At 44.0% G+C, this 16,636-nt stretch overlaps 1 protein-coding gene across 4 annotated transcripts in view; it reads right to left on the reverse strand.

The window, feature by feature from the left end:
* Window positions 1-16,636, reverse strand: part of ARHGEF9 (Cdc42 guanine nucleotide exchange factor 9) — a 356,509-nt gene that overhangs the window by 113,905 nt on the left and 225,968 nt on the right. For all 4 annotated transcript variants that reach the window (XM_056540084.1, XM_056540086.1, XM_056540087.1 and 1 more), the window contains one exon: window positions 3,403-3,594. In XM_056540084.1, coding sequence (XP_056396059.1) covers window positions 3,403-3,594 — 192 coding nt within the window. The remainder of the gene's footprint in view (window positions 1-3,402; window positions 3,595-16,636) is intronic.

The raw sequence follows: 16,636 nt of genomic DNA on the forward strand, positions 1-16,636 counted from the left end.
CCTGACATCGGTGTGTTCATTTACTCCCCATATCTGGCCCAGGAGAAGCTGTCCCCAACCTTGGACCGTGAGTAGTATAACGGTGCACTGGCATCACCGAAGTGTTCATGTATTTCCACCCCCTCCGCCCCCCCCCCCGTGTCTCCACATGTGTTGTTACAGGTATGTCACACAAAAATAAATAATAAGTGGAAATACTAAATGTTAACATAAAAAGAATCTTACCCTAAATGGTTGCAATGTCCCATCACAGTGTTTCTTAAAGGTTAGTTAGGAATAGCACAACCCATTTTATTGTAATGCTACCTAAAGGTGAATTTGCACTATTCGGATAATGTTTGCATTGCCCTTTAGCACTGTATCAAGTTGTTGCTAAGTGGTGAAGGGTTAACACATCCACACACACTATTCAGTATAAGTTACACTTTGCTGCCATCTAATGGAGTTGTTAGGAAAGGCATCTTAATAGTTCACATGGTTTCATAGATTCACATGGCATCATATTATAGATAAAGGAAGGAACTAGTGTAATGAGCAGTCTATAAATAGCTAGCTTTGCAGGAAGCTAAGGTAGAGCTGGAGTCTTGGATGTCAACTTACAGTACCATCTGGTAACTTTTGCTAAGGCCTATCCATGTTTGCAAGGGATTAGCATGGTTCCTTTGGAGCATAGTCAAAAATACAAAGTAGCAACCTCACCACTAATAAAATCTACTAAGAGACTAACCATTCTTTCTTTTACATTTGCAGCCTTCAATATGATGGAGCAAAATCATCACTAGTCTTCTAGGTTATGCTTCATCAGGATCTAGTAGTTCCTTCTGGTATTTGCACAGGCCTCAGGCCCAGACCAGTGCTGTGGCTGCCACATCATATCTTTGTTTAGACCTGCATCCTGCAGTAAGAAACTGCAGTTCAGCTTCACTTTTGTGCAAGACGCCCACTGGGAACCAACCACTGCTAACAACATCCTTCAGGTGAGAAAGAACTCAAGGGTAGCACTAGATACAACACTTAGTTCAATATACTGCACAGGTTAACCTTTAAACTGCCATCCACCACCTGTAACTGCCTTAAGAACTGTAAGAACAATTTCAAAGCATGTGTACCTCCATTATGTGCATTAAATTTTATTGTTTAGTTAGACTGAAGTTGTTGACTGCCAGGGTCTTGGTTTTCTCTGCATGCGTAACATCAAGAACATTTCAATCTTCACCAGCCAGGATACCATACAAGGCTGTGCCCTGTGGAAACCTCTACATCATCATCACCTTGCCCCTCACCGCTGGCCTAAGAATTGTGAATCCCCACAAGTCTCAGCCTACCGCAGACCCGTGGCCCTTTCTGCAACCACAGCTCATGCTGTCTTTTTAGCCAACAAACTCAACGAAGCTGTGTAATTTGAAAAATACAGTAAAGTCATATATATTTGAAGAGATAGGGTACATTCACGTGATGGATTTACTGTGGATTTTACCAGTGGATTTGCACAGGTAAAATCTGCATTGGAATCTGCATTGTTGGCAAGTCCTCCATGTGTGTACTTACCCTAAGAGTTAATATTTCTAGGTTCTATTATGAAGGGGCATAGAATATTCCTTTGGATATTCATTGCCCATTTCTCTTATCATAGTAATCCAGATTACTTTATAAAATAAGACAGTCTAAGTGAATTAGCAGAAGAAGTGGTCAAGCAGTAGGCAGGTATGATAGATGCCAATGGAGGTGAATTTAAAGAACTGGAGGTTCAGGTGTAAATCCTTCAAGAATTAGAAGATTCTCATTAAGATAACTGTTCTTTTCATATTACTAAAACATAAAAACAGGGTGCTCCATAGCGTAGTAAATTCAAGATGATAATTAGCGGGAAGGCAAACAATTGCGCTTACCCACAAGGATGTGTACCCCATACACAACCATGGACAGAGCTTAAATAAATAGGTGTCCTGCAGCCTTTCCACCAGAGTAACCAACGATGTATGGAGAAAGCTTGCTTCAAAAACGAGATGGATCAACATGGCGCTGGACACAATCAGGAGGTAGGTTCTTGGAAAACTTTATTTACCCAGAATGCAACATGTTTTGCAGCACAGCTGGCTGCTTCATCAGCCATGGTAAATGCAGTGTTAGAGGTCAATATATACCTAACAGTTAACCCTTTCAGGGTCTAACAACATATCACATTGCATAACATAAAACAATATATACAAAATAAGCAATAAAAACAAATATAATGATAATAAATAGGATCTCCAAGGCATACACATTGGACATATATATATATGACCCTAAATTAAAACAAAGTTCTGTCAAAACAAACAAGTTTGTCCTCAGCGGACATTTTCAGTGGTCTCATTAAGACCATGTGGAAATAAAATGGAGAGTCTGAATATCTAAAAAGACTCACCGAGTCTTTGGTACCTATTCAGACACTCCTTTGGAATTGTCTTCAAAGTGGTCAGTTTTAATGATGCTGGGTTCTTGAAAAATGACGAGAGACGCTATGCAGTAGGTATCCTCTATGTATATTAGATCTATGGGTATTCATGTGGGACCGCCCTGTCTGAACAGTTTCATATTACAATGTATATCTAAAATGATTTTCTTCATATGAATTTGTGCCTGAAATCCCATAAGTATATACAGAACCATCCTACAAGATTCCTGAAAAAATAATGGTTGGGATGGTGCAGCATAGTGCAGTCACTATGTAGGCAGCATGGATGGAATATATTAAATCCATATTTATTGCCAGCGTAACAACCTTTATTAAATGAGCAAAGTGCCTCCAAATTGAGCACAAGGTCCCAGGGGTGCTCGTAAAGCAAACAGCATCAAAGATCCCTCTTTAATTTGATTGAATTTGCCTTGTCAGCAGAAACTGGGCCAGTTTTAAGCAACCTAAAAGGAAGGCTTCTCAGTTTAAATCTTTTGGGATTTAGTGTACTTATTCCAAGAAGGGCTGAGCTCATTATATTTGAGGCTGTGAGTGACGTGATCCCAAAGGTTAAGAAAAAAGGACTAAAGTAATGTATATATTCAAAAATGAAGACAGAAAGAGGTCAGCGATGACCAAGCTCACATTAGCCTCAAAACAGGAGACCTGGAAAAACAGGGAAGTGGAAAAGCCAGCAAAATCTTAAGCGATGTGTGAGATAACACCCACTCAATATGTGACACATTTACAGTCCATCTGATGCACAGTGGTACAGTGCTTAGGAAATGCAGAGTCCTGGTGAGATGTTTTGTGAAGCATTCACCATGGTGTGCTGGGAAAAGTACTATACATGACTCATGTTAGAATTGGTGGAATAAATATGGCCGGAGCAAGGTATTACCCTGAAACTGAAATATTTAATGTAGTAAAGACATTTAGCAAGTTATAAAGAGTGACAAACTTACCTCACATATATCTTTCAAGTGCTTGATATAGTGGCGTTCTGTGCTCATGATTTCATTGATGACATTGGCCCTCATCTGATCCCGATTCTGAAGTGTCCTGCCAATACATAGGCAGTCGGAAGTTGGGTCCAGATGCCCATTCTGCACTTCGCTGGTGCCCTCTTCCACGCCATCCTCTTGGTTTACCCAGAGCTTCAAGGAAAAATAAGTGTATTAGTGAACAGAAAGAAAAGTGAGCTTGGGTAGTCGCATAGAATGTAGTGAATTTATATAACTGAATCCCACAATGTGTATGGTTGTACAAGGTCAGTACTTACAGAATTGCATATGTCCACAGCTCAAATCCCGCAGGAAGGCATGGGAACAGGGAAGATTTATCAAAACCTATGAAGGAAAAGTTGCCCAGTTGCCCATAGCAACCATTCAGATTGCTTCTTTAATTTTGCAGAGGCCTTGTTAAAAATGAAAGAAGAAATCTGATTGGTTGCTATGGGCAACTGGGCAACTTTTCCTCTGGAAAGATTTTGATAAATCTTCCCCATTGTTCCTGCACTTTTTCCACAGCAGGAACACTCTTCCTATTAGAAGGAGTGCTGCATGTCCAGCTTTTGAGTGAAAATCTGGTTGAGTTCCCACACTTTTATTCCCCAGGACTTGACCCCTGCATATGTCACTACTGCAAAACTTTGTAATGGAATTACTGATGGGACAGTCATGAATAGTCCAAACCAATGTCTGCCCCCAATGACTACTTCTTGATGTAGCATGTGTCTACTTATAATACACAATTACACGTGAGTCAATGGAATTCTAAGCTCTGTTATAAACATTATTATCTCATGTTTCACAATATGGTGAATAAGGGATATACTGGGGAAGATTTACACATGCACATGTGCCAATATTCTGGAGTAATTTGAACAAAAAATCTAAACCTGAGTAGAGAAAAAACTGACTAGTTGCCTATAGCAACCATTCAGATTGCTTCTTTAATTTTTAAAAAGGCCTCTGAAAAATAAAAGGAGCAAACTGATTGGTTGCTATGGGCAACTGGTCTGCTTTTTCTCTGCACAGGTTTTGATCTCCCCTTATGTATTTTAAACACTTTTCATAATCTTATAAGATTATGGGCTTAGATTTGGTAATAGAGTCGTGGCATGAATGCACCAAAATTTGGATTTGCAATTCTGGTGTAAAATACACCAACTTATAGTTAGAGTAAATTTAGACTGGACTTACAAATGCGCCAGATTTAAAAAAAATTCTGAGCTCTGATAAATCTGCCACATTTGAAGACGGTCTCAGTTTGCACTGCCTGAACCATGGTGGGAGTTGTAGTTTTGTAACAGCTGGAGACACCCTGGTTGGGAAAAACTGACCCATTGAACACATGTTGCGGGAGTGCCCAGATGAGGAACATACATGTTGCGGGAGCGGAAAGTAATGGTCAAAAATCCTGCAGGATCGGGCAGAATCTGGATTGAAAAAAAAAAAAAAACAGTCCTGCACAAGGCTCCGGTGTCTATATGGAGATACTATATAGCAGTATATGGAGTGCCTAATGCACAGAATTGTAGGGAATTTGTATGCCACTGCACAGGATCTGTGCACTCAGCTCTGCACGTCAATGAGACCTGATAAACACCATGCATTGTCGTGATGGCTGGGTTTCTGACAAACAACAGGATAAGCTACAAAAGTATCATGGGCGACATGTTGGAGTGTGAGGTGGGGGAACATCTTGGTGACAGCATCCCACCTCCAGTGTTCTGACATTATTATTATACTTTTGCTATACGGTATCTATTAGTATTATCAGACTGAGCTAGTACCTGGTGACACATATTATTGTGATTACTTTTAATTGTGGGTTTGACCTTATTCCTACAGTTTGAGCACTTTTAGTATTATTGTCAGCATAGCACAGAGCACTTTATTGTATACAATTGACACACTGTTACCAGCTAACATACAGATATACATACTATTACTAATCTCATTAGTGTGTTGCTATCCTACACTGTGTACTGATATGATGCTCCCCCACCAGCATACATTGAATTAATTTGTCTTGTGTGTATGTGTATTTTTTTGGAGGGGGGATGCAATCATTTTGTATTTCATTTGGTACTTTCAATTAAATTTTATTATTATTCATTAACATATTTGTGATTATTTAATATATTTACTGGCAAGATTTTGAAGGTTATCTGTCTGCACTGAGTGTCACTAAATACATAAAAGATACCAAAATAGAGTAAATGTAAATTTTATTGTGTGCAAAGCATGATTATAAACAAAAAATAACAAGAAAATCCCACCCCTAAAAAACATAGTCAGGATTAAAAACACAGTGGCGATCACTCCCAGACGAAGCGGGGCGGAACACCTTGTAGTGTGAAGTTGGGGAACATCGGAGTAACTCTCCTCCATTATTGTGGTTGGTATCCTCTAAATCCATTTGATCTATCTTGTTTGAACTTTAGTGCATTTTGCCTTATACATGTATTGTAAGTCTCCACTGGCATATTAATATATATTTCTTACCTATGTACATTTGCACCTTATTTTTATTAACATCTTAGTATTTGCTATTTATTAATTGAGTGGTACTAGCAGTTTATTGTAGCTTGTTATGAGTAGATGCCTTGATGGATTGATCCTCTATGATATATTATAGTTAAATCTAATTGTATGTACATACCATGTATTTATTCTCTTTGGTGTTTCCCCACTGTGTTTTTAACCCCTTAAGGACTCAGCCCATTTTGGCCTTAAGGACTCAGACAATTAAATTTTTACGTTTTCATTTTTTCATCCTCGCCTTCTAAAAATCATAACTCTTTTATATTTTCATCCACAGACTAGAATGAGGGCTTGTTTTTTGCACGACCAGTTGTCCTTTGTAATGACATCACTCATTATATCATAAAATGTATGGCGCAACCAAAAAACACTATTTTTGTGGGGAAATTAAAACGAAAAACGCAATTTTGCTAATTTTGGAAGGTTTCGTTTTCACGCCGTACAATTTATGGTAAAAATGACGTGTGTTCTTTATTCTGAGGGTCAATACGATTAAAATGATACCCATTATTACATACATTTATGTTATTGTTGCGCTTAAAAAAAATCACAAACTTTTTAACCAAATTAGTATGTTTATAATCCCTTTATTTTGATGACCTCTAACTTTTTTATTTTTCCGTATAAGTGGCGGTATGGGGGCTCATTTTTTGCGCCATGATCTGTACTTTTTTTTGATACCTTATTTGCATATAAATAACTTTTAATACATTTTTTATAATTTTTTTTTAATAAAATGTATTAAAAAAGTAGGAATTTTGGACTTTTTTTTTTTTTCGTTCACGCCGTTCACCGTACGGGATCATTAACATTTTATTTTAATAGTACGGACATTTACGCACGTGGCGATATCAAATATGTCTATAAGAAAAAAATTTTACGCTTTTTGGGGGTAAAATAGGAAAAAACGGACGTTTTACTTTTTTATTGGGGGAGGGGATTTTTCACTTTTTTTTTACTTTTACTTTTACATTTTTTAAATTTTTTTTTTTACACTTGAATAGTCCCCATAGGGGACTATTCATAGCAATACCATGATTGCTAATACTGATCTGTTCTATGTATAGGACATAGAACAGATCAGTGTTTTCGGTGATCTTCTGCTCTGGTCTGCTCGATCACAGACCAGAGCAGGAGACGCCGGGAGCCGGACGGAGGCAGGAGAGGGGACCTCCGTGCGGCGTTATGAATGATCGGATCCCCGCAGCAGCGCTGCGGGCGATCCGATCATTAATTCAAATCGCGCACTGCCGCAGATGCCGGGATCTGTATTGATCCCGGCACCTGAGGGGTTAATGGCGGACGCCCGCGAGATCGCGGGCGTCGGCCATTGCCGGCGGGTCCCTGGCTGCGATCAGCAGCCGGGATCAGCCGCGCATGACACTGGCATCGCTCCGATGCCCGCGGTTATGCACAGGACGTAAATGTACGTCCTGGTGCGTTAAGTACCACCTCACCAGGACGTACATTTACGTCCTGCGTCCTTAAGGGGTTAATCCCGTGTTTTTTAGGAGTGGGATTTTCTTGTTGTTTTTTTGTTTATAATCATATTTTGCACACACTAAAGTTTTCATTTACTCTATTTTGGTATCTTTTGTGTATTTAATTACACCATATTGGTAAAGATATTATAGGTTATTATTGCTTTAGCATGCTTTACCTTTGTTTTTGTTACATTTTCATACATTATTTATGTTGTGGGTCTTATTTATGTAGGTTTTGTTATCTGTCTGCACTTCCTTTGCTTGGAAGAGATGGCATACAGTAAGTCAAAAAAGGTTTGTGACGGATCATAAGGTTTATCATCAGTCACACTGCTTTTTCCATGTAATGCCCAGTTTACTTCAATGAATGGCAGTACCATATGTGTTGTTTTGCTGACAGGAAAGTGCTGCTTCTAGTGTTTTTATCTGTTAGCATTAAATCTCATTAATATTGTTTGGATCCGTTATGACATCCTCACCCTGACATCATAATCCTTACATTTTTTGCAGACAAAAAGATAAAACAGAAACTTATACAGATGGGTGTAAACAGCACCTATGGGAATATGTGTGTTGGGGGAGAAATATTCCATACTGAGGGACCACAGATAGAGACATATTATGGCTGAATTTTTGCATCCGTATTTTCCTGGACAGAATGGAGGCCTAATGGCATTGTTAGTTCAGGCCATCAGACCTTTGGTCAGGCTGGGATTTGAGACTGTAATATGGACACATACTGTATAATTTGGCCATTTGTAGAATTTTTTACAAAAATATTACAATTAAAAAGTTTTGATGTCATTGTGCATATTGTGGTTGGCATGGCATGGAATCAAAATGCAGGGAAAGCTTTCCAAGAAAAACATTGATGTCCCTTTAAAAGATACTAAATGTACAAGTCATTCTGAGAAGCATATTCTTCCCACTACATAATGAGCTGTTTCTTTCATTCTTCCACGCTTAACAAGCTCTGCTGCATCATCTACTATTAATTCAACACGCTGGTTGGCTGGAACACTCTTAATGAGGAATCTTTAAAGGGGTATTCCACTGGAAAATACCAGTTGATATTTAAATCAACTGGTGCCAGAAAGTTAAACAAATTTGTAAATTACTTCTATTTAAAAATCTCAACTCTTCCAGTACTCTTCCAGCTTCCAGAGGAAGTTCTTTTCTTTTTGAATTTCTTTTTTGTCTGACCACAGTTCTCTCTCCTGACACCTCTGTCCATTTTAGGAACTGTCCAGAGTAGGAGCAAATCCCCATAGCAAATCTATCCTGCTTTGGACAGTTCCTAAAATGGACAGAGGTGTCAGCAGAGAGCACTGTGGTAAGGCAGAAAGGAAATTCAAAAAGAAAAGAATTTTCTGCGGAACATACAGCAGCTGATAAGTACTGGAGGGATTAAGATTTTGAATAGAAGAAATTTACTAATCTGTTTAACTTTCTGGCACCAGTTGATTAAAAAAAAAATGTTTTCCAGGGGAGTACCCCTTTAATATTCATGAGTCTCAGTTCAAGGAGGGAACAATTGATCCTTTTCTCTGAAAACAAGGCCAGACTAATCCGAGATGCACATTCCTGCCAAACCCCCTCATAATATACAAAAGCACACTAGTGCAATGCCAAACCACAGGGCTAGAGGTCAAGCAACTTCAAGCTGAGGGCTAAAGATCCAGATGGCTAAGATGGTTTTCTTTTTACTATCTGTCAGGATCAGACCTCATGGGCACTTTAACACCATGTGCACCAAGTCTGTAGAGTGGCACTGGGAGTCTATATAGTTTCATATTACTGAACATCATTATACTACCACAACATGGCACCGTATAAATACCTTAGTAGTAATATGGCATATGAAATTTTAAAAAATTCATTATTCACTTACTGTTTTACATGCTTGTTAGTGTAAGTATTGACACTTGTACTTGTCACGATGCCGGCTGGCAGGTAGTGGATCCTCTGTGCCAGAGAGGGATTGGCGAGGACCGCGCTAGTGGACCGGTTCTAAGTCACTACTGGTTTTCACCAGAGCCCGCCGCAAAGCGGGATGGTCTTGCTGCGGCGGTAGTGACCAGGTCGTATCCACTAGCAACGGGTCACCTCTCTGACTGCTGATGATAGGCGAGGTACAAGGGAGTAGACAGAAGCAAGGTCGGACGTAGCAGAAGGTCGGGGGCAGGCGGCAAGGTTCGTAGTCAGGGTGGATAGCAGAAGTTCTGGTACACAGGCTTTAGACACACAATACGCTTTCACTAGGCACAAGGGCAACAAGATCCGGCAAGGGAGTGCATGGGAGGAGGTTAGATATAGTCAGGGACCAGGTGGAAGCCAATTAAGCTAATTGGGCCAGGCACCAATCATTGGTGCACTGGCCCTTTAAGTCTCAGGGAGCTGGCGCGCGCGCGCCCTAGAGAGCGGAGCCGCGCGCGCCAGCACATGACAGCAGGGGACGGGAACGGGTAAGTGACCTGGGATGCGATTCGCGAGCGGGCGCGTCCCGCTGTGCGAATCGCATCCCCAACGGCCATGACAGTGCAGCGCTCCCGGTCAGCGGGACTGACCGGGGAGCTGCAGGGAGAAAGACGCCGTGAGCGCTCCAGGGAGGAGCGGGGACCCGGAGCGCTAGGCGTAACAGTACCCCCCCCCTTAGGTCTCCCCTTTTTTTTGTCCGGTGACTGCCTCCCCTGGGATGAGGACACCGGGAAGGAATGGATGGTTTCCTCAATGGCAGGCAGTACAGCAGGAGTAGGAATGGGGAGGGAGGGCAGAGGGTGAAGCTTGGCACGGGGCAGGGAGACACAAGGACGGGAGCCATGAGGGGACACAGAGGCTTGCCTGAAGGGACTGGGAGGGGGGGAGAGGCATTTTCTGTGGCAGGCAGAGTCCCTAACGACCTTAGGGGGACCGGATACAGGAGGAACCACAGGGTCACGGCAGGGAGTACTGGGAACTGGTTTAAGGCAGTCCTTGGAACAAGAGGGACCCCAACTCTTGATCTCCCCAGTGGACCAATCCAGGGTTGGGGAATGGTGTAGAAGCCAGGGTAGTCCAAGGAGAATTTCGGAAGTGCAATTGGGAAGGACCAAAAATTCAATTTTCTCGTGATGAGGTCCGATGCACATTAGGAGGGGCTCCGTGCGGTAACGCACGGTGCAATCCAACCTGGCTCCGTTGACCGCGGAAATGTGGAGTGGCTTGACAAGACGGGTCATCGGAATGCGGAATTTATTCACCAAGGACTCCCGAATAAAATTCCCAGAAGCACCAGAGTCCAGGCAGGCCACGGCTGAGAGGGAAGAGCTGGCAGAAGTAGAAATCCGTACAGGCACCGTGAGACGTGGAGAAGCCGACTTAGCATCCAGAGACGCCACACCCACGAGAGCTGGGTGCGAGCGTGCGTTTCCCAGACGTGGAGGACGGATAGGGCAATCCACCAAAAAATGTTCGGTACTGGCACAGTACAGACAAAGATTCTCTTCCTTACGGCGATTCCTCTCTTCCAGGGTCAGGCGAGACCGATCCACTTGCATGGCTTCCTCGGCGGGAGGCCTAGGCGCAGATTGCAGTGGAGACTGTGGGAGAGGTGTCCAGAGATCTAAGTCTTTTTCCTGGCGGAGCTCTTGATGTCTCTCAGAAAAACGCATGTCAATGCGCGTGGCTAGATGAATGAGTTCATGCAGGTTAGCAGGAGTTTCTCGTGCGGCCAGAACATCTTTAATGTTGCTGGATAGGCCTTTTTTAAAGGTCGCGCAGAGGGCCTCATTATTCCAGGAAAGTTCAGAAGCAAGAGTACGGAATTGTATGGCGTACTCGCCAACGGAAGAATTACCCTGAACCAGGTTCAGCAGGGCAGTCTCAGCAGAAGAGGCTCGGGCAGGTTCCTCAAAGACACTTCGAATTTCCGAGAAGAAGGAGTGTACAGAGGCAGTGACGGGGTCATTGCGGTCCCAGAGCGGTGTGGCCCATGACAGAGCTTTTCCAGACAGAAGGCTGACTACGAAAGCCACCTTAGACCTTTCAGTAGGAAACTGGTCCGACATCATCTCCAAGTGCAGAGAACATTGCGAAAGAAAGCCACGGCAAAACTTAGAGTCCCCATTAAATTTGTCCGGCAAGGACAGGCAGAGGCTAGGAGTGGCCACTCGCTGCGGAAGGGGTGCAGGAGCTGGCGGAGGAGATGATTGCTGCTGAAGTTGCGACTGAAGTTGCTGCACAATGGTGAATACTTCCGACAGCTGGTGGGTTAGATGGGCGATCTGTCGGGATTGCTGGGCGACCACCGTGGTGATATCAGAGATATAAGGCAGAGGGACGTCAGCGGGATCCATGGCCGGATCTACTGTCACGATGCCGGCTGGCAGGTAGTGGATCCTCTGTGCCAGAGAGGGATTGGCGAGGACCGCGCTAGTGGACCGGTTCTAAGTCACTACTGGTTTTCACCAGAGCCCGCCGCAAAGCGGGATGGTCTTGCTGCGGCGGTAGTGACCAGGTCGTATCCACTAGCAACGGGTCACCTCTCTGACTGCTGATGATAGGCGAGGTACAAGGGAGTAGACAGAAGCAAGGTCGGACGTAGCAGAAGGTCGGGGGCAGGCGGCAAGGTTCGTAGTCAGGGTGGATAGCAGAAGTTCTGGTACACAGGCTTTAGACACACAATACGCTTTCACTAGGCACAAGGGCAACAAGATCCGGCAAGGGAGTGCATGGGAGGAGGTTAGATATAGTCAGGGACCAGGTGGAAGCCAATTAAGCTAATTGGGCCAGGCACCAATCATTGGTGCACTGGCCCTTTAAGTCTCAGGGAGCTGGCGCGCGCGCGCCCTAGAGAGCGGAGCCGCGCGCGCCAGCACATGACAGCAGGGGACGGGAACGGGTAAGTGACCTGGGATGCGATTCGCGAGCGGGCGCGTCCCGCTGTGCGAATCGCATCCCCAACGGCCATGACAGTGCAGCGCTCCCGGTCAGCGGGACTGACCGGGGAGCTGCAGGGAGAAAGACGCCGTGAGCGCTCCAGGGAGGAGCGGGGACCCGGAGCGCTAGGCGTAACAGTACCCCCCCCCTTAGGTCTCCCCTTTTTTTTGTCCGGTGACTGCCTCCCCTGGGATGAGGACACCGGGAAGGAATGGATGGTTTCCTCAATGGCAGGCAGTACAGCAGGAGTAGGAATGGGGAGGGAGGGCAGAGGGTGAAGCTTGGCACGGGGCAGGGAGACACAAGGACGGGAGCCATGAGGGGACACAGAGGCTTGCCTGAAGGGACTGGGAGGGGGGGAGAGGCATTTTCTGTGGCAGGCAGAGTCCCTAACGACCTTAGGGGGACCGGATACAGGAGGAACCACAGGGTCACGGCAGGGAGTACTGGGAACTGGTTTAAGGCAGTCCTTGGAACAAGAGGGACCCCAACTCTTGATCTCCCCAGTGGACCAATCCAGGGTTGGGGAATGGTGTAGAAGCCAGGGTAGTCCAAGGAGAATTTCGGAAGTGCAATTGGGAAGGACCAAAAATTCAATTTTCTCGTGATGAGGTCCGATGCACATTAGGAGGGGCTCCGTGCGGTAACGCACGGTGCAATCCAACCTGGCTCCGTTGACCGCGGAAATGTGGAGTGGCTTGACAAGACGGGTCATCGGAATGCGGAATTTATTCACCAAGGACTCCCGAATAAAATTCCCAGAAGCACCAGAGTCCAGGCAGGCCACGGCTGAGAGGGAAGAGCTGGCAGAAGTAGAAATCCGTACAGGCACCGTGAGACGTGGAGAAGCCGACTTAGCATCCAGAGACGCCACACCCACGAGAGCTGGGTGCGAGCGTGCGTTTCCCAGACGTGGAGGACGGATAGGGCAATCCACCAAAAAATGTTCGGTACTGGCACAGTACAGACAAAGATTCTCTTCCTTACGGCGATTCCTCTCTTCCAGGGTCAGGCGAGACCGATCCACTTGCATGGCTTCCTCGGCGGGAGGCCTAGGCGCAGATTGCAGTGGAGACTGTGGGAGAGGTGTCCAGAGATCTAAGTCTTTTTCCTGGCGGAGCTCTTGATGTCTCTCAGAAAAAAGCACATGACAGCAGGGGACGGGAACGGGTAAGTGACCTGGGATGCGATTCGCGAGCGGGCGCGTCCCGCTGTGCGAATCGCATCCCCAACGGCCATGACAGTGCAGCGCTCCCGGTCAGCGGGACTGACCGGGGAGCTGCAGGGAGAAAGACGCCGTGAGCGCTCCAGGGAGGAGCGGGGACCCGGAGCGCTAGGCGTAACAGTACTATAGGTCTATAAGGGTATGTTTGGTGCCCTGTTGAAGACTTTTTTTCTTTTTCACTTTTGTAAACTGGGTTTGTTATAGTGTCATTGCCACAAATCAGTTTTGGTATGGAGTTATTGGAACAGGTAAGAAGATTATATCGTAGGTGCACTGTGGCTGGCAATGTAAATGTAAATCATGTTTTTTTCTATCTATGGCCATTGTGTGGGATAAAAAAAAAAAAAAAACATCTACTTACCTCCAGCACTTCCACAATGCATTCACTGTCTTGCTTTGGTCATCTTCCTGAGCTGTATTGTGAATGTCATATTTGGAAGCACCCAGGCCCAATGTATCATACTGCAGCTCAGTGAATCAATGGCTGGGGCGGGACATTGCTGCGGCCAGCCATTTGCTGAGATTGGGCTTGGGTGCTTCGCAGTACGACAGTCATGCTGCAGCTCAGGAAGTTGACTGCATCAGAACACCCTAGCAGGACACACTGCGGGAGTGCTGGAGGTAAGGAGATGTTTATTTTTTTTTTATATCCCACACAATGGCCATACTTGGCAAAACAAACCTCTCCCATCTGAGTTACCCTTTAATGGGTGACTATGTCATTTCCATTTCCTGAACATATACTTTTTTTGGTGAGTCTCAAAAGTGTGCAAGACTACCCCCTCGAGTTCTGCAAAAACAAAAAGTTTATGTTCAGACTGAATATAGTCATTAGTAGACTACTTTCAGTCCATTGAAGAGCTACTGTCACTTGAAAAAAATTGTCACACAGACATTTCCACCAATTGATAGATACAATCAGGAGACTCACATGGCTGTGTGCTTTACTCCTTTGCTAGCTACTCGATCTCACTTGCAGGAGGAGAAAGGCTTCATAGACCTACAATGGAAGCCATCTCCTGCAATGAGTCAGATCGTGGAGTCAGGCGCATAGCCGCACATTTCTCCTGGCTTTTTCTAACAATTGGAGAGGGTCGCAGTACTGAGACAATTATCGTTGAAAACTTTTGACATGTCTGTGTCACCTGTCAATTTTTTTTTCAAATGTAACAGTAAAACTTTAAAGTCATTTGGTCCACTTTGGGTACGTGTCAATGTTTCTTTTTGCCGCTATGCCAACTTTTACTGGTGACATACCCTGAAAGCATGATGTGAATGAGGCCTATCAAATAATAAGAGGAATATAATTAGATCTGACAGGGGTTAACGTCTCGGAATCCCGGAGGTTTCCGAAACTTCAGACGCCGCTTCGCGTAGAATGCGGCCGGCTGCAGGGAGATCGTGGGGGGTCCAAGCTGCGGGCCCCCCACGATCAGACATCCTTTCGATAGGGGATAAGATGTTTTTGCCCGGAATACCCCTTTAAGTGCACTATTTATTTTCACCAGCATAAAAAATTACTGTTGTCTCGGATTTTTCCCAGCTTGCAATGTGGCCGAGACCTGACTCACTAGTCAGCTGATGACAGGGAGCCTGTCTGCTTCAATGGGTGGAGGGATCAATCTGCAACTAATGCAACAGCTGTAGGCACCCTGATTGAAAACCACAGGTCTTTTGTTTCAATGGGTGGAGTGGCTGATGTGTGAGAAGGTGGAAAATGGCATTGTGGGATTTGTAGTCAAAAAAACATAAGTCAAACAGGAAATACAAGTTCACAAAAAGCTAGCCACAGTGTTATGGTAATCTCATGACATAGCCATTTAGCCCCAAGACAAGCGCATATCCCTCCTAAGCATGTCCATTACTGTCTGCCAGGTACGTACTAAAATCACCTTATGGCGGATAACCCCTTTAATTCATCAACTGAAGAACCACAACAAAGAATAAACGACTTAAAGCCTACTGGAACTGAGGAACTTCAAAATGGTAAATCTACCATCTGGACTAGTCAGTCAATTCCAACAGCCGGAGGTCAGTATCCACATCCTTAGCAAGATTCCTTTTATCACTGGTATTAAAATGGCAATAATGCTGGGAGAGTAACTCAAGGATACCCACATAGTGTCTATAACTATTTTATATATTTGTTTGTTAGGAGTCACAATATATGATTGTATTGTTTTGTAATTGTTATTTATATTTTAAAGATTTTGTGATTTAAATAATTCTTATGTGTTTGCTGTCTTGTATTAGAAAACTGAATTGACACTTTCCAGCTCTTAAGTGAAAAATTAAGTCAGCACCCTTATCAGCTCTTGAGCAGCGATTAAAAAGTGAAAAATTAGTTTAAGAAAACATGCCCTTTGGGGGGTTTGTTGTTCCCCAACAAAGGGTAAAAAAAATATGTATTTTTGCACAACACCAGCAGTACACGACAGTGCTGCAACACACAGTCGCTGTGTAATAAACCCAAAATTGCACTCTCTCACAGACTATTAGGAATGGACTGCTGGGTATGTATTATACCGTCTACAGACTAGCATAACCAGTAGACCATTTGTTGTGGAACAAAGAGGGCAGAAAAATGGGTTACAGTACATTTAAAAAAGCTAATTTTAGAAAAGCACCAGCCAGTGATTACTTTTGCCTGCACTTTCATAGTATCTAGGGCCTTGACAGATTAACAGGTACAAAATAGTAGACTACTTAGATGTATGTGGTATGCACTTTTGAGGGCAGAAAAATGTGCTACAGTACGCTTAAAAAAACTAATTTTAGTAAAACACCAGCCGGTTATTACTTTTGCCTGGACTTTACTGTATGGTTCAAAAATTACTTGAGTAAAACACCAGCCGGTGATTACTTTTGGCTGTCCTTTCACAGTATGTAGGCCCTTGACAGATTAACAGGTACAAAATAGTACTCCACTTAAAAAAAAAAAAAATATTTGCCCACAACACCAGCAGTACACAACAATGCTGGAGCACAGAATCACTGTGTACTAAACCCAAAATTGCAAAAA

This window comes from Hyla sarda, chromosome 9 (assembly GCF_029499605.1).
Source record: "Hyla sarda isolate aHylSar1 chromosome 9, aHylSar1.hap1, whole genome shotgun sequence".
NCBI classification, from domain to species: Eukaryota; Metazoa; Chordata; class Amphibia; order Anura; family Hylidae; genus Hyla; species Hyla sarda.